Source organism: Gouania willdenowi, chromosome 16 (genome assembly GCF_900634775.1).
Source record: "Gouania willdenowi chromosome 16, fGouWil2.1, whole genome shotgun sequence".
Taxonomy (NCBI): Eukaryota; Metazoa; Chordata; class Actinopteri; order Blenniiformes; family Gobiesocidae; genus Gouania; species Gouania willdenowi.
Window position 1 is genome coordinate 15,043,312 of NC_041059.1, and position 22,852 is coordinate 15,066,163.

Below are 22,852 nucleotides of genomic sequence, written 5' to 3' on the forward strand. Positions count from 1 at the left end.
CATTCCGGGGAGAATATAATAAAAAAGTTTAACCGTAGATTTTACAGTGTGTGTGATTTTTAGAAAAATATATTTTATTTTTTTAGAAAATATTATTTTGACTATAGTGATAAATACTGCTTAACACGATAAGCACGATGTCTGTGGTGACATACGAGCATTGTTCGATGTTTCCTGTGGGTGAGCATGCAGGCTTTACGAGCGTACCCCTGAAGGACCAAGGCGGACACATGAGACTGAAACAGACACTGCTGTGATGTGCTTTTGTCGTTTGTAAGTGATTAATATTAAGTCATGGAGTTACCGACTGCGTTTGTGTGAAGGTCTCTGGTGGTGGCAGCTCAGCGTGTTTGCGGCAGTGAGTAAACAAAAACCCCTTTAACACGTTCGATGCTGCACCGGTGTAATGGTTTTACTGGTCATCATCTGAACAGTTGACTGACGTTCAGTAAAAGGTAAACTTAAGGGGTTTCTTCGTCCAATATTATATGGATTATGCTGCTTTGCACTGAAAGGCAACATTTAATTACACAGTGAGTGAACACAAATAGACCTTAATTGTTTGTCAGAAAACTACCGCAGACCAAAATTGAATTACAATGCAATGCATCCCTGAGGCAATGTTGTCCAGCAGTCACAATGGTGAGCAGTTAATGTTTAACACCGCTATGTCTATTAGCTGCTAGATAGAGTACTGTATAAGATGGTATAAATCATCCAAATTTCTAAGGAAATCGGCTAAAAATTTGCTATTTTTGTTTGACGTTTCTGACAGCTAAAACTTGAATCATTAGAAAAATGGTAGCTGAATTATTAGAGCTCATAAAGGTTGAGTAGGCACTTTGCGTCCAAAACGTTGGGTTTAGCCTCTAATAATAATGAAGAAAAATACATGTTAAATATGTCATGAGATCTAATCAAATGATCATGCGTATATTGGTTTGATTTGATATGGGCTGAAAGCTATTTAAAGCTGCGGTATGTATGTTGTTTTGGCTTCAATTGGTCAAAAATCCTTTCAGTGTTATGTAATTAAAAGCGTTGGCTCTGTATTTGAGCTTAAGAAATCCAGCCAATCATTCTACAGAGTGCTCCATGAACTGTTTTGGGACATTCATTATCTATGTTGATTCCTTAGTATGATCCTTAGGCATGCTTTAATCCATCTTCAATTGCATTAAGTCAAGTTTTTTTTTATCTTAGTGTGACACAACTGCTTCAATTGTTAATGGTCAATAAACTCATCAATATTTACTTGTTCTCTCCTCTGTCTGTGACCAGTCCTACTGTCCTCACATAGTCAGCCAAGATGAAGTCAAAGAAGAAGAAGAGGCAAGATGACTTCCAGAAAGTCAAGCTGAAGGTGGGGAAAAAGAAGCCTGTGTCTGATAATGCCACCAACACCAACTTCCGCACGAGGGGCATCAACCTCCCTGAACAGCTGAGGAGGGACTCGAGCGGCCCCACAACGCACAGACAGCTTGGCATCAACGTAAGTTCCCTATGTCATACCTGTCTTTCTCTGTGTGTTTTCTGTGTTTCTGCAGTGATTTTTTTTCTTCCCCCTCCCACAGGAACTTCTCTCTCAGTTGCACCACTACAATGCTAACGTCAAACACAGCGCCCTGTTAGGTTTGAAAGAGCTGCTTTCCACTAATCCTTCTTTGTTGGAGCAGCATCTTTCCCGCCTGCTCTCTGAGGTCGCAGCAGTTTTCACTGACAAGGACGGCAACGTCCGCGTTGCAGCAACACGGTTGCTCCGGTGAGAGAAGAACTGCATAGAGACTCCCTCAGTATGTTCCCAATACTTTGCTCAATTTATTTTTTGCTTCCAGGTTTATTGCACAGTGTGTTCCTGCAGAACGAGTGGTGCCGTTTTTCCCGCTACTCAGCGCTCACCTGTCATGTGCCATGACTCACATCGAGGCAGGCATCCAGGAGGATGCCATGAATATCCTCGATGTGTTGCTAGAGCACTATCCTGCTCTGCTTGCCTCTCGCCCCGCAGTGCTCCTTACTAACTTCCTCGAGCTGATCTCTCACAAACAGAACACCGGAGGAGCCAAAAAAGCTCAGGAGGGGAAGGCGCGCACATGGGCGTTGTCGGTGAACCCCGGCAGGGCTGTGACGAGTCAGCAGTGGCGGCTCTCTGTGCTCCTCAGGTACAGTGATTACACACCACTCACTTATTCTAACCCGGTAACTGCTTCTGCAACTCCTGTGCACTGGTGTGCTTCTAGTGCTTCGTGTTACATTAGTAACGGATGATGTTGAGCCTGTAAATATTAGAAATGTTGCAATTTTTCACTTCTCATGTGACAATATCCAAATCATTAAATAAATACATTATTCCTTTAAAGAGTAACTGAACCCGGAGGTTTTGGCTGACGTGCGTCTAGCCTGGAAATAAAAAAAAAACTGCCTTGATTATGGGCGGGGCTCCTGGAGCAGTTAAGACACTCAGTCTATACTATAAAATCTCCAATGAACCATCTATGCTATGCTAACTACCTACTCATTACTCACTAAACCTCTCTAGTCGTAATTCTCTCAATCCAACCTATTTGCCACAGATTGCAGTCGACATGTCCTAGTTTTTATAAGAGGGGCGGGGCTAACAGTGATGTAAGAAACCATCAAAACTCAAACCACCATTCTAAGCCAATAGCAAAAATGTGATCGTAATAGCTTGGTTCAACCCATAGAGGGCAGTCACTTTTACATGTTTACAAAAAATGAATTGAAAATGCTTTGATTAAAATGTCAAGAGTTGATTTAGGATCAATTGAAAATATTACTTCATAATCAAATACATTGGTTTTCAGCAGGAAAAAAAGTGGTTTGCGGGTTTAATTACTCTTTTAAAGCATCACTTCCATTGGTTTGCTAACAGATGAAAAACAAAATGTTGATGCTGCTGTTTTTTTCAGACTGGGGAGTTTTCTTCAAGCTGTAGTGGATGAAAGGCCAATGGAAGAAGGCGATACATCTGCTCTTAATAAAGGCGTGTTTGGTGCTGCTAAAGAAGGCAAAATTTCAACACAGTATCTTACCTGGGAAGATCTAAGCTGCAGCAAAACCAAAGTGAAAGTGTATGAAAACTCTGGGGCTAAACCGACTCCACACTCCACCTTTAGACTCAGGTATTCATCACTAACTACCAACAGTGATGGATAAATACAGACCTTTGAACATGTTTTGGTTCCTCCTTTATCGTGCAGACCTGAGCTGGACCAAGGGTCTGCAGTGGACGAGGGTCTGGGCTCAGCTGAGGCTGTCCAGAACTTTGCAGCCACCCTTGTGCCTCTGCTGTTGGAAGTGTGGGTGGAGGCCAGCACCACAGACGGTCATCAGAACAACACGGAGGGAACTCACCTGCTCACCCCGGACGCCATGTCCGTATTATTCCAGGTCCTGTCCATTTTGCAGCAGCTGAGAAAGATCGCACCAGAGCAGGAAAACCAGGACGCTTTGGTGAGAGGAGGAAATGTTTTTAACGCAGTGTATTTAAAAAAAAAAAAGTGATTGGAAAAACATTAACTGCCTTGTGTCTTTTAAGGATGCTTGGTTTCGGAAGGAATATCTGGGAGAATTTAAACAGCATTTCATGAAGAACTTTCCCTATGATGTACGTGATACACCCAAACATAAAAAGAAAGTGGATCTGAAGAGGTGAGGAATGTTTCTGACCAGCATACTCGATACGATTCACGATTTGCATATCACAATACGATATATCCCGATACTAGACAATACGATGTATATCGCGATGTCACGATATCAATAATTACAAATTTCACCAGATTCTGATTCTGTTAAGTTCTTAAAATCTTAAAAACAAGTAACCGCATACATGTGTTTTATAAAAATAAGGTGCAATTAACTTCCAAGCTAAAATGCTTTGAGGAGTGAGGTACTTTGATAATGTCTTATGTGGTTCACTGACACCTAGTGACCTGGCGTTTTAGTGCTATGTATATTTTAGCGCACTTAAATGTTTTTTTCTTCATAGAAAACATGATCGATTTGGACAAAGTTTTCAATCGATCCGATAATTGCGTAGTAAAATATCATGATATATCGCCAAATCGATTTTTTTCTTGCACCCTAATACTCAATCCCACCTGCGTGTTATGCTAACTAACTACTCAGTACTCACTAAACCTCTCTAGTCATAATTCTCTCAATCCAACCTATTTGCCACAGATTGCAGTCGACATGTCCTAGTTTTTATAGGAGGGGCGGGGCTAACAGTGATGTAAGAAACCATCAGAACTCAAACCACCATTCTAAGCCAATAGCAAAATGCAATCCACCAGCAAAACAGAAGACATCAATACATACATCAGAGAGCAGTTGGAGGGTCATGATGGTGTGCAATGGTTTTCAGACCAGTGCTTGTGTAACCTCTCCTAACAGCTGCTGCTGCTTTTTTATTCAGGAGCAAACAGACGGCAGTAATTCCTACAAAGACGGTGGAGCCTCTGGCTTTAAACATCAAACTCTGCCAGGTGATGGTGGCCGTCGGCAACAAGAAGGGTCTGAAGGGGGAGTCGGATGAAGACTGGCTCAAACCGCTGAGAACGTTTGTCCGAGACACGCTGGCCAACAGCGTGAAACTGAGCTACAGACAGCTGGACATGCTGCTGGGCACCGTCGGGAAGATGGTGCTTACACAGAGGAGCAAAAGTAAGCAAGTGCCAGGAAGATTATAACGCAAATACATCTGGGTAGACCTTAAGATTAGACCATATCATAGGATCAGATGGAGGCTTATGACGCTATAGATAACGAGAAAGGAAGAAACTGAAAGAACACACGGTCGGATCATGGACAATAATTTGATTATAACCATTCTACACATGATACAGATGCATTTGATGAATTAGTTATTTTTGATTCTTAGTTGCGAGCGATGCTTCCACTGGACTAATATTCTGCTGGGTTCCTCTGTGCAGCTTTATTAAGTGTACCGTAAATCTAGTGATACATTCTATTTTCATTTTTGGTCATACACATGCGTAAGTCAGTCAGTTGAGACGTTCATGGCACTGTGTGAAATTAAGAAGTCAGAGATGAACCATAGTGAAATGTTTTCTATGTTTTAGTGCTTAATTGGAGCCAAGCATGTGTGTTAGTATTTTTTGTGTGTGTAGCAGTGACAGAAGATCTGCTGGCAGCAGTTTACGTCTACTATAAGCAGAAAAACCTGCCGCTACAAACTCGATCTCTCCTGCTTTTATTCTACAACAAGCTCTACATGCAGGATCAAGGGCACCCACACATAGCCAGGTAAGCCCAACAGTGGGTCAATAAAAGGGTTTGTTTCATGTTGAAAAACCAGCCAGAAATCAAATGATTCGGTTAATTGTATTTAACAGAAGTCAATTAAACCCTTTTGATGTTTTATTGTTCACTCTCGTGCTGGCTGTGTTTTTTCAGGAGCAAAGTGCTTGGTCGCTGGTTGGCTTCTCTTCCGTTGCAGTTGTCCCAGCTGGGCCACCGTAATCCTACTTTGTCCGCACTGCTCATCGACTCCATTCAGGTTGCAGCCTCGCGCCGCAACAAAGACCTTCTCAGCAGCCTGCAGACACATGCCTGCAGTCTCTACGGTAAGTAAAGTCATGAAAGAGGAAGGAATTCAAGCCTCGGTCACAAGTGCTGCCTCATCTCAGTGTGAACTTCTACAAACGAATCACACTTTATATGCCTCAATTAAAGTCATATTTACAGATACATATACATGCATTATGTTAAACTAATTGACCACGCCCCCATAAACCATTTTTTTTTCAACCTTGGGGTCACCTGAAATGTGTAGTAATTGATATATTTTTTTTGAAAACTGATTAAAAATGTATATTAAAAACATTTTCTTTATTATTCGTTTTTCAAATTACAACACACGATCTTAAACAACTGTATTCTATACTTTCACTTTCTCAAATATAAATCTCGTACAAATGAAATGAAAATATCTGAGCTGGCACTTGTCACTTTGTGCACTGATCATGGCCTAATCTTTATTTTAACCTAATCTTCATAACACAAGAAAAAAATTATCTGGGGTCACCAGAAATTTGTGATATCAAGATAAGAAATCTGTAGTTGAATCCCAGCCTTTACTCAGTGTCGTAACATAACGTATACAGTATAATAATTATAATAAAATGTAACAAAACTGTTTTGTTGCTATACTTGACTCGTCTATAAGAATAATTTCATTCAATGGAGAGAGAAGTCTGCCACCATGTTTGTTTCTCCTAATGAATGAAAACATGCAATGTAGCAGCAGTGGAAAAAAAACTGATATAAAGTCAAACTAATGCAACCCAATGTACCACTAGGGGGCAGTATAACTCCACTGTTTCCACTTTTGACTACTCAAACTAACTGCAGTTAAAACAGAATCTAGGCTGTCCTCAGCTCAGAGGTTAGTGTGATAGTGCTGCTGGTGTGTGACAGCGTGGGTTGAGGGGGGTGGGGGGGGGTGGAGGCGTGACGAGACTGATAGAAACTGCAGCGGGGCCAACGATTCCCCATCACAAGACTCCTTTTGTCTGAGGGCTTCTGACATCAGCATGTGCGTCAGAGACGGACAGAATCTTTCTCACAGACACCTTATCTCAGTTTAATTGCTGCTTTGAACCACGTTGACTTTTCCAAGTATCACCGAAATTGTGATTATAGAGTTTCTCGCCTGATCAGCAGATTGTTGCAGCGCACTGATGTGTCTGCTCGATGTTTCTGTGTAAAAGATCCACAGGAAGGTGTGGTGGTCCTGTTGCCGTCTGAGAGTCAGCAGAGGTTGGTGCAGCTGCTCTACTTCCTTCCTGAGATGAGTCGATCACTTCTGGCCAACCTGAGCCGCTGCTGCACAGCTGGAAGAATCTCTGCCGGCCTCGCCGCCACCCTTATTCGTATGGTACACCTCCGGTGAGCTCACAATCACTCTTTGAGCTACAGGAGGAACAAAAAGCCACCTTACGTGAAACAGTCAAGATTCATAAATCGGTACAAGTTTTTTATTAAAAACTTCAGAGAGGCTCTTAAATGTGATTATAAAATAATAATGATTTAAATCAAGCAATAAAAGGTTTGCTTTGGTCTTGTAAACTTGTTTCTCAAATGAGGGTACGCAATGGCACTACGGAGGTACTTGAGAGAGTGGAAAATTAACAAATAAAAGCAATAGAAATATGGGGTTTTATAATGTTTATTTTTTAGTTTAAAATGATAATCATAATAATGATGATGAAAATGATTAGAACATGAACTGAAAATGCAAAGGTCAGTCTTGGTCCCACACCAGGTGGGAGATGACAAAACCTATAAAAAAATAATCAATTCATGAGGCACTAAATACTGTTTAATTCCACTTACTTACAAAGTGAGATTCTTTAAAATGTGTGTTTACACTCATTCATTCCATCATCAAGCTCTATAGTTGTTTTTTCATAATATTCTGAGCAAAATCTTGTAGTCAGACAAAGGGGTACTTGGATTCAGAAATGAGAGACATGAGCCAAAAAAGTTTGAGAACCACTGTTGTAAACAACACTCCAAGGTAAACATGTTTCAATGTTAACTTAGTGTTTATAAATGTCTTTTAATCTTGCAGTATGGTACTTGTGAAGCATTTTTTTTCTGCTCCCACCAGGTGGCAGTGTTGTTCTTTAACAAAACATTTTTTTTAAGACACTTCTGATTTCTTCCCGGCCTAATTACAGTTACTGAAATTACCATTTTGTACACTTGCCATTTGTCTTCATGATAACATTGGTATAGTTTTTATCTCATCCCCAGCTTACACTGAATTGTGTGCGTGTGATCTGAAACTTTTCTTGTGTAAGTGGGCCAGTGTTATACAAATATTCTGCTCTCAGGCGTTGCTGAGTTCATAAGTGAAGTGTGTGTGTGTGTGTGTGTGTGTGTGTGTGTGTGTGTGTGTGTGTGTTTGTGTGTGTGTGTGTGTGTGTGTGTGTGTGTGTGTGTGTGTGTGTGCGTGCGTGTGATGGCTGAAACACAAAGAGCTCTCTTTTGAAAGACAGGAATGCAGCATCATCTACATGCGCCTCAGGGGTTCCACGAAACTCTCTTTTTCACGCACATTTCACATCAAGGCAAAGGAGAATGTTTCAAAGCTGCATTTCGGGGGAGCTTAACTTTCGACACCATGCACTTATAAAATAACACTCTGTGAAAAATGGCAAAACAGTGCCATAATTTGGCTTGTTCTGTGGTTGTGTTTCTAGTTAATGTGACATTGTTAAAACTGTGAAAACTTTTGAAGTCGCTGACGTCGTTCCAGCTTCTGATGACAGTGTGACACGCTCTGCAGGTCTCCTCTGAGCAGCTGGTCGGTCGGGAACGAGGAGGCCGCCTTGCAGGATGTGGACTACATCAGCTTCCTCTTCTCCAGCCTCATGGGCTTCTCCTCTGAAAGCCTGGCTTTGCTGCAGGAGGAGGAGGACGAGGAGGACGCCATGAGTGCTTCCCCTCTTTCACCCATCCACCTTTACTTCTCCTCTCTGGAGCAGTTCACACACCACTGGGATGTTGTCGAGGTGCGTTTTCTTACGAAACTCTCATGCATTTATAGAAATGTGTGTGAATAGAAATAAGAGGATGTACTAGAAAGCAGAGCAGACCTGTCAGTGAAGATGGAGGCAAACATTGTGTTGATATTCTGGACGCAGCTGTGGTCTCACAGTCCCCCCGGTGTCTCTGTCCCTCATAAAGAGCTCAGAGGGTGGAAGCTTTATCGTGGTCCTACGGCCGAGAGGGGAACCTTTATCACGTTGCGCAGGTTGTAGATACGTGGTTATCGGGCATAGTGGATATGGACAAATGCTAATGAGAGCCTGTGGCATGATGGGAGTGTGACATTTCTGCACAGAAAATTACCGTTAGCGTAGCCATGCCCTGAGGGAAGTGTGTGTATGTGTGTGTGAGCAAGTGGGGTGGGGGGGGCTTATAATCACTAATTCAGCTCCTCAATTAGAGCCTCAGATCCAACCTCTCTCATCTCGCTGTCTGAGTCAATCACAGGCAAGTAGCGGAAAGGTGGGGGTGGGTGACACGCTGACCAATGGGGAGGGGCCTCATCAAGGTACGAAGCGTGTCGAGTCTGCTTTGACTAATGAGACGGGATTGTTTTTAATGATGAGGAGAATGCCAACAGGTACACCGTTCACTCGCTACACACACAAAATCTGATCAAAGCTAATGAGAAATTGAATTTGGAGTTAATGTTGAGAACAACGAGGCCTATTTTTTATTTTAAAAAGCGAGTGACCTCACCTTTTAGGCCCATGTGCCACATTACATGGAATCATTTAATATCCTAGAATAAAGCTTAAAGAACGTGATCACTCAGATTTTACAGATATTAATGATAGATTCAGTTTGGATTTGTTTACTACTTAATTTTCAATCATAATGGTGATGTAGTTGTGGCTACAGATGTAGACTGTAGCTGCTGATGCTTTCATCTGAAAATTTATTCAGTTCTTATTGCAATTAAGTCTAGTATTTACTGTATTTGTATGATTGCTGATAATATTATGTAAATTTCTTGTTCTTGGTTCTCTAAATATCATGCGTCTCAAAATGTACTTTGCGTGTTTTATAGGAAGTGTGTCACTGTCTTGAGAAGCTGGGTTCAAAGTCCCAGTGCTTTGACATCATGCAGAACGGCATTTGCAAGTACTTGGTGAGACGGTGTTAAAAGAAAAAGCTGGAATATTTTTCAATGCTTCAGTTTTGTAAAGACAAAGTGTTGCTAAATAAAGCATGGGTTTTATGCTGCGTGTGCGCCTCAGATCAAGTTGATGGTGGTTCCTGACAGCATGGCAGCCGGACTGCTCCGAGCCACGTCCAGGCTTCTGGATCTTTCCGTGCTGCCTCTGGAGCCGGTTCTGCGCTTCTTGTCTGCGTGCTGCCTCAGCCTGCTGACCCTGCTGGTCACGCTGCAGCAGGAGGCTCCTGCTGACACTAACCACAAACGGTTTGTGCACACAACAAACATTTCCGACTTCCGTCACAAAAGAAAATGGAATATGGACATTTAACAAAAAGGCGTCTAATTTGCAGAGAGGCAATATGGGGCGCCTGCGTCACAGCACTGAGTACTGTTCCTCGGCTGCTGCGGATGGTTCTGCAGTCGCTGCGTGTGGGAGATTTAAGCGAGGAAGAGCTGCCGCAGCTCGGACACATTCTGTCACTGCTGCTGCAGCACACGCCGCTCCACAACCATCTGCTGGCCAACGCCGCTCTGCTGCAGGAGATCATCCAGCAGTTAACGGTAAACATTCAGCATTCAGATTTGTGGGTTTGATCATTTTGGAGGCAAATTGGTTTGTTTTGTAACATGCTTGCAATGTGTTTTCTTCTGTTTTGCAGAGGTACTCCCGTGGAGCAACGAGGGAGCAGTGGCTCAGAGACCTGCTCTACTGTTACAGCGTCACAGTGGCTCACAGCTCGTCTGCTCACCGCGGGAATCTGGGTTTTCGAGACATGTACTTGGTATGAAGTCCCATTCACCTGCAGTGTTCATCCCCTTCAACCGCTTACATTTGGAGCAGCTATGGACAGATGGGACAAAATCTCATGATATGTCTCTTTTTTGAAATTGCGACTCCAAAATGCGAATATTTTTCACTTTAGATTTTGTTGCGTCACTATTCTTTATCTTGGCTGATAATATTCGTAACCTTTTCATACTCTTGTTGGTCCTGAACGTGAAACCGGTGCTTTCTGTAAAGTATGACTTTGGATACAAAAATAAAATTGTCAAATTGAACTTTCATTTTCATTTTTATTGCATTGATGGCAAGAAATTAGACAAACATTATTAAAGTATAAAATACAGGTAGGTTTTGTACAAGAAGAGGTTAAAAAAAATAAAAAATCAGTCTCATTTGAGTGAAATGATTTAGGTGTGTGTAAATGTGTGTGTGTGTGTGTCTGCAGGTGGCCTAGCGGTATGACTGGCTGTTGATAGACTGCCTCATTCCCCACAACTTGAGGAAAGGTTATCTCAGTGTGTGTGCGCGAGAGCCACGGAGCGGACGGAGTGTGTATGTGTTCCCTCCACAATAGATGAAAGGTTATCTTTAACACACAGTTTCTACAGACTTATCCCCACCTTGTGAGGTCATGCCTCTGATGTCATACCTTCATTTTAAAAACTCGGCACACTAAGCGAACAATGTGTAATTCTATGGAGGTGAGTCTGGCAGCCAGCTGAGAAAACATCAGAGAAAAATAATGTGTTTTTTTAGTGTTTTCCCCGGCCTCTGGTCCCCAGTCCAGCACTCTGTGGTCTCAGGTGGTACGAAAACTGCTTGGCTTGATTCACTGTGTCCGTCAGGTGCACACAGTCTAACCCACTCACTAGAAAACAATATAAAACTTTAGAAAGCTCCAGCGGATAAAGGGATTCTCTTTGTGTGTTAATGTGTACTTACACTGGCTCTGTGTGCACAGAGGGACGCCTAAAAGCAGCTGAGACTGAGAGCCGCGAAACAAACGCCCTCTTCTTGACACTGAAGAGCCTGAAATAAGGAAAAGGAACTTAATGACAACCTATAAACAGTTAAAGGATTTACTATTCACCTATCCACTTTCTATTCCTGCTTATCCTGTTTAACAGGAATGCAAGGTGCACTGACCAAGGCTGATCCATTTCAACCCTCGAGGGCTACAGTCCTGCATGTTTAAGATGTTTACCAACTTCCAAACATCTTTCTTTAAACATCTGATAATAATCTACTCAGGGCAGTCAAGTGTGTTTGAATAAAAAGCCAAATGAATCATGCAGAACAGCATCCCTTGAGGACTGGAGTTGCTCACCTGTCCTAAAGAACAGACAGATATTCACACATTTATAAAATAACATGTTTATGGACTGGCTCTTGTCAAACTTGATTAAATCCTTACAACAATTTATTTGTAGATGATTGATGAATATTTTTTTCTTTGTATTATAGGGATTGCAATTCAGTAACTTTGTTCAGTTGCATTTGATTGTTGGTGCTAAACGCAGCCGCTCGCCTTTTAACTGGAATACTGGCGAGCACATAACCCCCATCCTGGCCTCCCTCCACTGGCTGCCTGTGTATTTTAGAATCCATTTTAAAGTTATTTTATTTGTTTTTAAGTCTTTTACCTCTCTGAGCTCCTCCAACCCTACGTTCCTACTCAATCCCTTTGGTCAGCTGATTGGCTTCTCCTGGAGGTATCGAGGTTCAAACAGAGGAATGAGCTGCCATTACAAGCGAGAAATACCCCATCAATGTCCAGTTTTAAGACTGCTTTTAAAACCCATTTTTATTCATGTGGCTGCTTTAAAGGCCTCTATAAATACAGTTGAGTTGATGATTAATATAATAACAGTGTGTTGTTAACATCAAATGTGAACATTTAAAAATCCCAGTGAAAGGCACTCCTTTTCTCTACTGCCCATGACTGAGGGAGATCTTTTTATTGCTGATTTTAAACCCAGTTTGTTTTATATTGATTTAAACAGTTTAATGTTTTCTGTTGCACTTTTTAATCATGTGAAGCACATTGAATTGTCTTGTGTATGAAATGCACTCTACAAATACATTTTGTCACACTAAAATCTGAATTTAAACCTAAAACCACTTTTTTATGCTGAATACATATGATTAAGTATGAACTAATGTAGTTTATTGATCCTAGTTCCACTCTTCACATTTTAGTTAAGTATTTACATTTTGCATTTTCAGTTGTAAAATGTCAGAGTGAGTGCCCTCTATGGGCTGAACGCTGGCTATTGCAATTGAATTTTGCCATTGGCTGAGATTAGTTCAGTGACATCACTAACCATCACTGTTGTAGCCCCGCCCCTCCTATATAAGATGGGAGGAGAGACTGGTTTCCTCCTCTCACAGCCCCTAGTGAGCATTGATTGACAGCTCCATGCGGAGCTGCGGAAGTACCCCTGACTGCAGCCTGCAGTTCGGGGCGGAGCTCAATGCTGCTCAACAACGGCCTGCTATTGGCTTTCAGTCCGCAGTTTGGGGCGGAGCTCAATGCGGCATGCTATTATGCTGTGTGATTCTTATACAGTTAAAAATAATCAACCTCAAATTAAATAAATCGTGCCATATAAATCATTTTATGTTACATAATTCTATAAGCATACAAAATAGATACTGCATGGGTTAGGGTTAGTGTAATTCTGAACACGATTGGTTTATTGAACGTTGAGCGCCGCCCCGAACTGCAGGCTGCCGTCAGGAGCTTGTCAAACTGCGTGGGGCTGTGGGGGCGGGGCTGCCGTGACCGGGCGTGTCTTAACTACTCTAGGAGTAACACCCATTATCAAGGCATTTTTTAAATTTCCCCCTAGTGACAGGTCAGCAAAAACCTATGGGGGTGTATTTACACTTTCTATTCATTGCAGAAATTGTCTCGCTTTCTATACCTGCTTATCCTGTACAGGGGATGATGGAGTCTATCCCAGCAGATATTGAGCGTTTGTAAATATAATGTAAACCCTTCCTGATAGGACGCCAGTCTATCACACAGCTCAACAGAGACAAGTTGGGGGTCACCACAGGGACTTGAACCAATGAACCCTGCACTGAGAGGCCACACAGTGACCCTGAAGAAATTGTATGTGTTCAATCTTATCTCATTTTTGAAAGACCTCGGTCTTTGGCCGAGTGCAAACTCTGACAAACTGTAAAATACATTCATAATGCTTTACTTCCATTTATGTAAAGATGCTGAATCACTGATTCAACGATCACTGGGTTTATACAAAGTTTCTATGATTGTGGTTAGATGAAAACATGAGCAAGTATTAGAACACTATGGAGGCCATCTATAGACCCAATAGTGATAATTAAGCCTCTCCACGGTTGTGCCTCTGACATCTGTCCACTTCCTGGAAATAAAAAACAAAGCAGTGAGAAATGAGTCTTGTGCTTGTGTGCGGGGCATTTTGTGTGCTGTGTGTGCGTGTGTGTGTGTGTTCAGCAGATAGTCGTACGCAGTCGTCTGACATTCCCCCTGACAGCTCTGAACTTTTCACAGTGCCAACACTGTCAGGTAGCGAGGAGCCGAGGAACAAGGAGCGAGAGGAGGTGAGAAGGGGGGAGGGAGGACCACGTAAGAGGTTTGGGTTGGACTGGAGAGTCTATCTGTCCCAGAGTGAGTGGGGAGGCCAAATGTCCCTGTATGTTTTGGCACAATGAGGGTTCTGCCCATCCTCCCATCATCACCTGGCGATGTGTTATTAAGGTCAGCGCTGTCTGTGGGGCCAAACCCTAGCAGAGGAAACCAGGCTGATACTGCACTGATACATCACCTAGACATTTCCACAGCTTCTGACACATTAGCAAGGTGATCTTGGTTATTTAACAACAGTCTTGATTTTCATATTTAAAGCTGCATGGCACATGAACAGCACCAATCAAAGGTCGATAAAGACTCCTGTTCACGCAGATCATGGAATATCTGGGAATAATTTTAACAGAGAGGGAAATGGTTTGGATAGTTCCTCAAAGATGTTTTGAAACTCTTCTAAAAAGGCTAGAAGTTTGTATGGAGGTGAAATGTGGTGGTTTTGTTTGGGAACAATGGCTTGTAGGAAACCTTTAATAACAGAGGAACTCTAATATTCTCTGCCGATATTGTCCCACACCCTTCCCCAACCTAATTTTAGATCACAATATACAGTATATATCTCCATGGAATTAACACATTAGGTCTTCAATGTGATGCCCTACTGGATGTATTCCACATCCATCGATTTTCAGACCAGCTTGCTCCTTTTTTCCCCCCCAGGGTCGCAGGGGTGTGCTGATACTCAAGCTCTCATTGGGTGCTAGGCGGGGGTACACCCTGGGCAGGATGCCAGTCCATCGCAGGGTAACACAAGCACAGAGTACCACTCACACTCCCTTTCACTCCTATGGGGATTTAGAGACTCCAATCAAGCTAACAGTCACGTTTTTTGATTGTGGGAGGAAGCTGGAGTACCCAGATGAAACCACCGCAAGCACAGCGAGAACATTATCTGTGCAAAAACATGTTGTCTAAAACATCAGCACACATCGGTTCTTTAATATCACTGGAAAAACTGGCACCAATGCCAAATGATATTAAATTTTATGGCAAATATCAGCCAGTTTTGATGTAGGAGTAACCACATTAACTTATTTGGATAATTGCTCTTTAACATGGAGTAAAATTCCAGACTGTAGTAATGTTGAATTGGATTCAACAAAGTAACAAGCTTTAAGATCAGGTTCACACCTAAAACATGCTGCATAGGTCCAGGACTGTCCAGCATTGAGGTGGTGAAAAAAAAATAGTCAATTCATCACGATTTTATTATGAACAATTATGAATCAATACCAAATCCAAATCAATTATTAATATTTTCAAATTGTAAAACAAACAAGGCGAGTCCTCCTAATTTGGATATTCCAAATACTTTATTTGATAATAAAGCGTGTGTTCCTCAAAACAGAAGTCAAATAATTCAGCAGCTGACTGATGTCAAATGGAAGATCAATAATTGCAATCATCGCATCGTTAATAGTGATGTATTTATGACAAATAAGTATTAAAAAGTGTATGCTTTTAAAGTCAGTCCTATGAAGGTCCTTTGATCCCAGCTTGCAACTTTAAACCCTTTTTCAAAATATTCCCATGGATGTGGGAATGAAGTGTTTGTTTCTATCAGCTCTGCTGTCACTAATATCTGGTTTATTTTCAGCCAACAAATCCTTCCTCGTATTACAGACGTCACTTTCAACAGCCATCTTTTGTCTGGGGGTCAAATCTCACTCTCATGGGAGTTATGATTTAACAAAGGCACACAATCATTGAAAATGATATTCAACAGACATTTTTCAGATTTTAAAATGAAAAACATGTTTGTGAAAAGACATGAGATCAGATATTGGTTTAAGATTTCAGAACTGGGGGGGGGTTAAACATACGGTCAGCGGACCAAACCGGACCTAACGGCAGTTCTTAAGTGACCAGCAGGATGAATTTGACAAATTTATAACAAAAAAACTATTTCTTTTTAATAATATTTACATATTTTTAAACTTTTCTACTACTGTACATTTTATTGTGGTATGAATTATCTAATGTGATCTGTAAACTTTAGAATCAGGCTTAATATGTGAGGAACTATAGGAATTGCTTGTATTCTACACGGTATTAAAATATTTAAATGCTAAGATTTTATTGGTTATAGCCTATTTTTGAGAGGATTGGCTTGTATGTGGCTTGCTATTGTAGAAAATCATCATACATCAAACTAAACTGGTCAAAGTGGGAAGCTAATGCTGAGCCCAACACTCGGTAACCTTGCCGTGGTGTTTGAATGATGGTGAAAACTAGAGTATCTGGAGGAAACCCATGTAACCAGTGGGAGAACGTGCAAAGTCCACTCAGAAAAGCCAGTTTAACAGTGGGAATCGAGCCCAGTGTCTTCCTGCAGAGAGGCCGAAGCACTAACCACTAAATCACAAGAAAAACTATTTAAAAAAAAAAAAAAAAAAAAAAAAGTAATATGCATGGACTTGTACAGTGATGCCAAGATGTACTTGTACTTTGTTCATCTGTTTCAGAAAAAGACAGATTCAAATAGAAAATAAAATAAATAAGTAAACATGTGGGTTATCTTACCGTAGATGCTTTGTAGGACAGAGCTCTTGCTCTGTACAGTCCTGCCACTTTGTGACCGGCTTCCTGTCTTCTTCCTGGTGTGGGCGGAATTTGAATCACCTGAGGCAACCTCTCCTCTGGCCTTTAGCGCTCCTTGTCTGCGTGCGCGGTACCTGCAGTGCAGACGCCCAGTGCATGCTGCTTAATAAACCAAACATCGTAGACAGTGTTCAAAGCCTCAAAAACTGGCAAGTCCTCACACCAGGCATAAACAAAGTAAATTGTTTATTTAAGGCGATTAATAGGCCGCAGATAAACAATTTAATTGTGATGCTGAGGAGAAGCAGAGGAGCTCCTGCTGAGGACTGGCAGCCACTAAGAAAGACACAGTGTGAGTAAGAGGCAGCAGAAAGCAAAGCGAAGCTGCTGGTAGCCATTAAAGCAGCCCGCCTGAACTTTTAGCCTCTTGTAAAACTAGTATGAAAATTCTAGATTATAGCCTTGCTGTCCCCCGTCTCCTCGACTCACCTTTCTCCCACGCTCACTGTGTTATAGTTGCTGGCATCCAGACCAAAGATTTTGGGGTTGGGGTGTTACAGGGGAGGTGAGAACTTGGCTGGCATGCAAGTAGGATCAGGCACATGTGGGCAACACATGGTGCTGCCAAATGTGAGCGGAGTACGCTGCCCCATGGTTCACACACACTGAGGAGGACAGCTTAACTCACCTCCTCCAGGCTCGCTGGATGGTGTGTGCAGCTTCATTTCTTCTTGTCCGCTGCTCTTTGTCCCTCTCTGTGCGGACAGACATGCACGTGTGTGTACTGTTTTGAGTCTTTGTTGAAGTGCTTTTGTGATCTAAAGATGAGTTTAATGATAATGGGGCAGTTTGAATGAGGTCCTTCTTAGAAGTCTTTCTGTGCTGCTTCACAGACGTGTGGGCATCAGTCCTGCTAATGGCAGCCTGCACTCTCAGATGTGAGCCTCTCTTTTTTAGAGAAACACTGCTACTGGCTTCACTTTGGTCCATTGAGAAGACAGTTGTTGAAACACTGCATGTGCTTGAGGAAGGTCGTTCCCTGACTTTGGGCTTGGAGCAAGGTGTAGGTTTGAGACCCACTGACTGTCTACAGCGGGAAGAAACCAGAAGTTCTTCAAGTCTGGTGGCCTGTAAAGCACCAGGTAAACACTCACTAATCACATGACTGTGGCTCGGAGCCTCTGGGGCTTCAGCGGGCACGTCCATCTTCATTCTTCTTCTGTGGGCTGCTGGGATGGAGTGGAGATGTCAGTGTTACTATAACCAAAATCCTAAGTAAAGCAATGGTTTTAGTCTATATTTTTATAATGAGCATAACAAAAAAATCTGTTGATTATTTGTTCTTCTTTACCTGCAAGTCTCTCCTCTTTGACCTTCTTGCACACAGTTTTGTTGGATTTTTTTGTGTCCACCACTGGATCACTTATAGATAAATCCCTTGTGATGTCCACCAATGAGAGCTTTTCTTCTGCTTTCACCGGTAAACCTTTGCGTTTTTCAGCAGAGGTCACAGGAACTTTCTGCACAGCTTTTCTCCTCTGCTGTCCTTCTTCTCGTTTCCTACACACGGAGAAAAGTTACGATATCTGAACAAACATAGTCCAGTTAGAACTGAGGTTTTTTATGTTTTTAGATGAACACAATAATATGTGTGGTCCCAATTTGGTTAAAGATAAAAACTAAGGTCTAAAGACAAAAAGATTCAGAAATAAAATGAAACAAAATTGTCCCCCCTTCAAAACCAATAAATCGAGGAGAAAAATGTGCCCTCTAAAGGATAACCATCATCCATCAATGGCAGGACCGTTAAGTAAATAACTAAAGGACAACGAGTCAGAGAGAAAAAGATGCATTTGTGTGCATGGCTGACAGACAGAAAGAGCGATATGAAAAGAGTGTGACGGCTCCTGTGGGGCAGAGACAAACAGGACAGATGGGGACAGAAGCTAGAATGAGATATATGCATTTGCAAAAAATCAAAAATACATTAAAAAAATAAATAAATGGAAAGTCGCTAAGGAAAACGATCACAATGTGTGTTCTTGAGTATTGAGTAATGTCAGCAAAACTGGGAAAGACACACAAATATTTAAGCCAGTCACGGGCAAATTGCAGCTGAGTCGGTCGAGTCAACTCGTTGTTGTACAATGACAATAAAACACTTTTAACCAAAGTATAAGAACACAAGGCATGCTGGGAAGGGTGAGCTTTGGCGGGTCTTGGATCATAATGATAAACTACAAATACATCAGGTCTGGTGTAGTCATACATGCATCAACTGAATTTAAACTTGTAATCTGTAAATTCATATTAAAGATCAAAGTTATGATGTTTCACCATGAGTGCACTAGATCTTAGTGTAAATATACAAATTCTAAAATATACATTTATGATTGCACACACCCAACACAGCATAACGTGGATGGCTGTTCATCATAGGAATGGGATCCACACAAGGTTCCTGCTGCTTAACAGAAGGTTTTCCTTGCCGCCATGATGAATTCATGTTGGGTGTGGGATACATATGTATGTGTATATACGTATATATGCATATGTGTGTATCCATAAAATGAAGAGTCCGTCCTTAAGACTGCTCTACTGTAAAGTGCCTTGAGATACCATTGGTTATGATTTGGCGCTATACAAATAAAGATTGATTGATTGATTGATTGATTGTTTTTGCTTTAATACACAACACCAAGATGGGAGATCAGGTACTTGTGTGTGTGTGTGTGTGTCTCACTTGGCTGCATCTTTGCGCAGTTGCTCGTGCCTCATCAGCAGCTGCTTCCTCTCCCTGAAGGCCTTTCGGACGGTGTAGCCCTTGTAGACGGCTTGTATGGAAGCTGCAGCGATGTCCTGAATGGCTGCGATGGACAGAGCACCGTGCTCCAGCATGAACTGGGTGACCTCGCTGTGTCCACCCAGCAGAGCGTAATCCAGAGGAGTGTACCTACACAACACGCCGTCACAGTCATTTATCTCTGTGTCTATGTTTCCTCACCTCTGCAGCCCTCACCTCTCCTCTGTGTGCTCCATTTGATTGGGAAAGGCATTGTAGTCCAGCAGCAGTTTCACAGCATCGAGATAACCGTTGTTACATGACCAGTGAAGAGCAGTACGCCCCTGTTTGCAGAGAGAGTCACACGCATTATACCACAAGGGCCGGGGGCAAACTCCAGCCCTTTACAGCACCCAATTCGGCCCACAGGAGAAAGTAATATTGACATAAAAAACATGACTCATTGTGTAAATGACCAATTCATTCAGTTGAAGATATCTCAGTACCTCCAAATGCACAAATGCACATTTTCCCAGTGCCCACAGTTTTTCCAAGCCAATCCAACAATTTTCATCAAATTGTTCCCCAAAATTAAAGAAAGAATTGGTCACAAAATCAAGGAAAATTAAAATCCTGCAGACTGATATCTGTCACTTACGGCTTGAATATTGTCGGTGTCTTACATACTTTAAATATTTATAATCTGTGGCTCCCTTGAGATTAAACTGGTCCGCATTTGGCCCCATAACTAAAATTAGTTTGACACCTCTGCATTATTTAATACATTTAGTCTGTTCCTAAAAAATTCACACACATTCTCACCTCTTTGTCCTGAATGTTCGGATCTGCGTTGTTCTCCATGAGGACGGCCATGCAGGTGATGTAACCGCCGTAAGCAGCGCACTGCAGCGGGGTTCGTCCTGCCTGGTCCTGTTTACAGGTAGAAGAACAGCAACTCTGAATATTGACCTGATTAACAAGTTTACCATCAAAGGGCCCTTTGTTTTTGTGCATGCCTTTGCAGTTAATATTCTTACTAAACCTTGTGTATCCGGAATACATTTCCTTCATAGAAATGAAAATATCGCATTGTGCATACTGAATTGTGGTGTTTTCAAATCAAATTCTATCAAAAAAACATCCCGATTGCTGAAACCACCATTCCACTTTCTCTCTTTACCCGCGCACTCACTTTGCTAAGAGGGAATGCAGCCTAATGAAGAGCTGGGCTTGGTTATATACTGTATATTGCTAACTACAGTAGTTGAGATGTCTTACTTTTCATGGTGCCATGTTAACACACTATTCAAAATGTTGTAGAAGATGACATTTTACCCCCCTCATGATTCTCTCACTTCTACAAGTTCAACCAGTTTCCTGACAACATACACCAAAATAAACGATGTTGTGGTTTTACAATCAGTATTATTGTTAAAATTGCAAATAAAAAGAGGCACATGAAAAAAGTCTAAGGAAAAAGTGGTTTCGTGTGATGTTGGTCAATAGTTTGAATGACAAGAGCAGAAAAAAAGGAAAGGAAATTGTAACACAGAGCATAAATCCTGTTTAAATGAATTAATCTGTCGAACAACCTTATTTAACAAAAAAACCCTATAATACACAATGAAGTAGGAATATAAAAATATTAAAATGTGCACCTGTACGTTGGGACAAATCTCATTTTCCATTAGAATCTGACAGACTTCTGCGTTTCCTCCAAGAGCGGCCCAGTGCAGAGCAGAGTGACCGTCAACATCCACCAGATCCACATGAGCAGAACCTTAATAAAACACGTGAGTCACTATGAAAGCATTTTTTAACAGATACTTAACCAAAAATCCAACACAGTGCAGTTACGACTCGGACTGTTTCCATTGTTGGTCATGTATCATTCAGAGGAAGTCTTCCTAAATTAAATGTTACGCAGAGGAGGACTCACTGATTGTTCCTTTAAATGCACTGATGCTGACCAATAGCACAATGGTTGTTAAACATTAACACATCTTTGGGACAAACTTTATTCGTTTCAAAGCACTTAAATGTGGCAATACAAAGTGATGTGAAAAATCACTGCATAAAAAGTAACAATAGTTCACTTTCTGTAAAGGATAAAGCTGTAGGCTGCTCTGGAAGCATTTCTGTTACATATCTTTGCTTCTCATGCATTTCAATTCTTAATGTTTTCTCTTCTTTTGCCTCTCTTTCTATTATGATGAGGTTTCAGTGGTTTTCTTTCTCTGTACCTTCCTGAATCCATGGATTCAAACATTTATAGTATGTGATCAATAAGCATTTAACTTAAGAACTACTTGTTATTCTCTTTTTACTTCTATAACTTCAACCATCTGAGCCATTTCAGCCCTTGTTCTAGAAGTTTGTTGTATAATGCAATGTCTACATATTTTTCCAATATAATTACTAAATTATGGCTAATGTTTTTATCCATAACAGTATTGCATTTTAAGATATCAGATTATTATTATTACACTATAGGATTGCTCTTTTGGTACTGTTCTGTCTATTACTACTTCTTTGATCTGATGACGATGATCCTTTGATTGAGCAAACAGCTTAAATAATTCTCTATGAAAGATAAAAGGTAAATTTTCGAGGCATAATTAATTTTTTTCAAAGTCTTTTCTGTCATGTGCTGTGAGGGGACTTCTCACTGACACAATACCAATAACATATGTCTACCTACGTATATATATCTCTTATCGGCCATAACTCATGTGTTATTACTCAAACTGACCTTTGATGAGAGTGAGTATGACGTCTCTGTATCCCATCTCACAGGCGCGAAACAGGGGTGTGTGTTTCATGACATCCATTGGATCCACCATGGCCCCTTTCTCCAACAGCAGCTTTACGGTGCTGACATGGCCCGACAGGGAGGCCGCGTGGAGGGCTGTTATAAACACACACACGCAGACACGCACGACTTAAATGGCTGAATGTAAGTAGATGATAAACACCCCTGAGGCGACTGCTTCCTCCTTCTTTGTTCCTCTCAGCTGCAGCTCATTCTGGATCGCGGCTAAATCCTGGTCAATGGAGGGTTAAACAGACAGAGAAAATTAAATGAGGAGTGATGCATTTAAGCCTCCGCCTCATTGCCGTCCCCAGACAGTACAGGCTAGAATCAAGTGCATGGAAGTGAACTGGGCACCAGCCACTTTCACTGACCCTTACACTGTCTCATTAGAATGACTCAACCGTTGCATGTTATCCATGCATAAACAATGATCACATGGTTGAGCAGAAGAGCCATGGAGATTACATGTCCAAATAGCCCTTAGGGGTCAGAGTGTGGCACTAAGTTTGTGTGTGTGTGTGTGTGTGTGTGTGTGTGTGTGTGTGTGTGTG

The 22,852-nt window shown here is 41.6% G+C and overlaps 2 protein-coding genes across 11 annotated transcripts in view; one reads left to right on the plus strand and one right to left on the minus strand.

The window, feature by feature from the left end:
* tex10 (testis expressed 10) lies at window positions 1-10,804 on the plus strand. Of its 3 annotated transcripts, none has more exons than XM_028470806.1 (16): window positions 1-455; window positions 1,282-1,492; window positions 1,575-1,762; window positions 1,836-2,162; window positions 2,931-3,143; window positions 3,222-3,474; window positions 3,560-3,672; window positions 4,442-4,689; window positions 5,157-5,292; window positions 5,443-5,612; window positions 6,759-6,936; window positions 8,342-8,567; window positions 9,635-9,715; window positions 9,825-10,009; window positions 10,096-10,306; window positions 10,405-10,804. In XM_028470806.1, the coding sequence occupies exons 2-16, from the start codon at window positions 1,310-1,312 to the stop codon at window positions 10,531-10,533; spliced, it is 2,841 nt and encodes a 946-aa protein (XP_028326607.1). In that variant the 5' UTR covers window positions 1-455; window positions 1,282-1,309; the 3' UTR covers window positions 10,534-10,804. The 3 variants fall into 3 exon arrangements, with proteins under 3 accessions (XP_028326607.1, XP_028326605.1, XP_028326606.1); XM_028470804.1 differs by having other exon boundaries at window positions 1-358; XM_028470805.1 differs by having other exon boundaries at window positions 1-273.
* invs (inversin) overlaps window positions 10,800-22,852 on the minus strand; it is a 26,958-nt gene continuing 14,905 nt past the window's right edge. For 6 of the 8 annotated variants that reach the window (XM_028470799.1, XM_028470797.1, XM_028470801.1 and 3 more), the window contains 10 exons: window positions 22,239-22,394; window positions 21,145-21,266; window positions 20,309-20,416; window positions 19,724-19,830; window positions 19,448-19,657; window positions 18,056-18,264; window positions 17,393-17,933; window positions 16,687-16,838; window positions 11,472-11,558; window positions 10,800-11,397 (listed from right to left, as the gene is read on the minus strand). In XM_028470799.1, coding sequence (XP_028326600.1) covers window positions 11,282-11,397; window positions 11,472-11,558; window positions 16,687-16,838; window positions 17,393-17,933; window positions 18,056-18,264; window positions 19,448-19,657; window positions 19,724-19,830; window positions 20,309-20,416; window positions 21,145-21,266; window positions 22,239-22,394 — 1,808 coding nt within the window. In that variant the 3' untranslated portion in view covers window positions 10,800-11,281. Of the gene's footprint in view, window positions 11,398-11,471; window positions 11,559-16,686; window positions 16,839-17,193; window positions 17,934-18,055; window positions 18,265-19,447; window positions 19,658-19,723; window positions 19,831-20,308; window positions 20,417-21,144; window positions 21,267-22,238; window positions 22,395-22,852 lie in introns of those variants that run through there. The other 2 variants (XM_028470800.1, XR_003675808.1) reach the window with 2 other exon arrangements.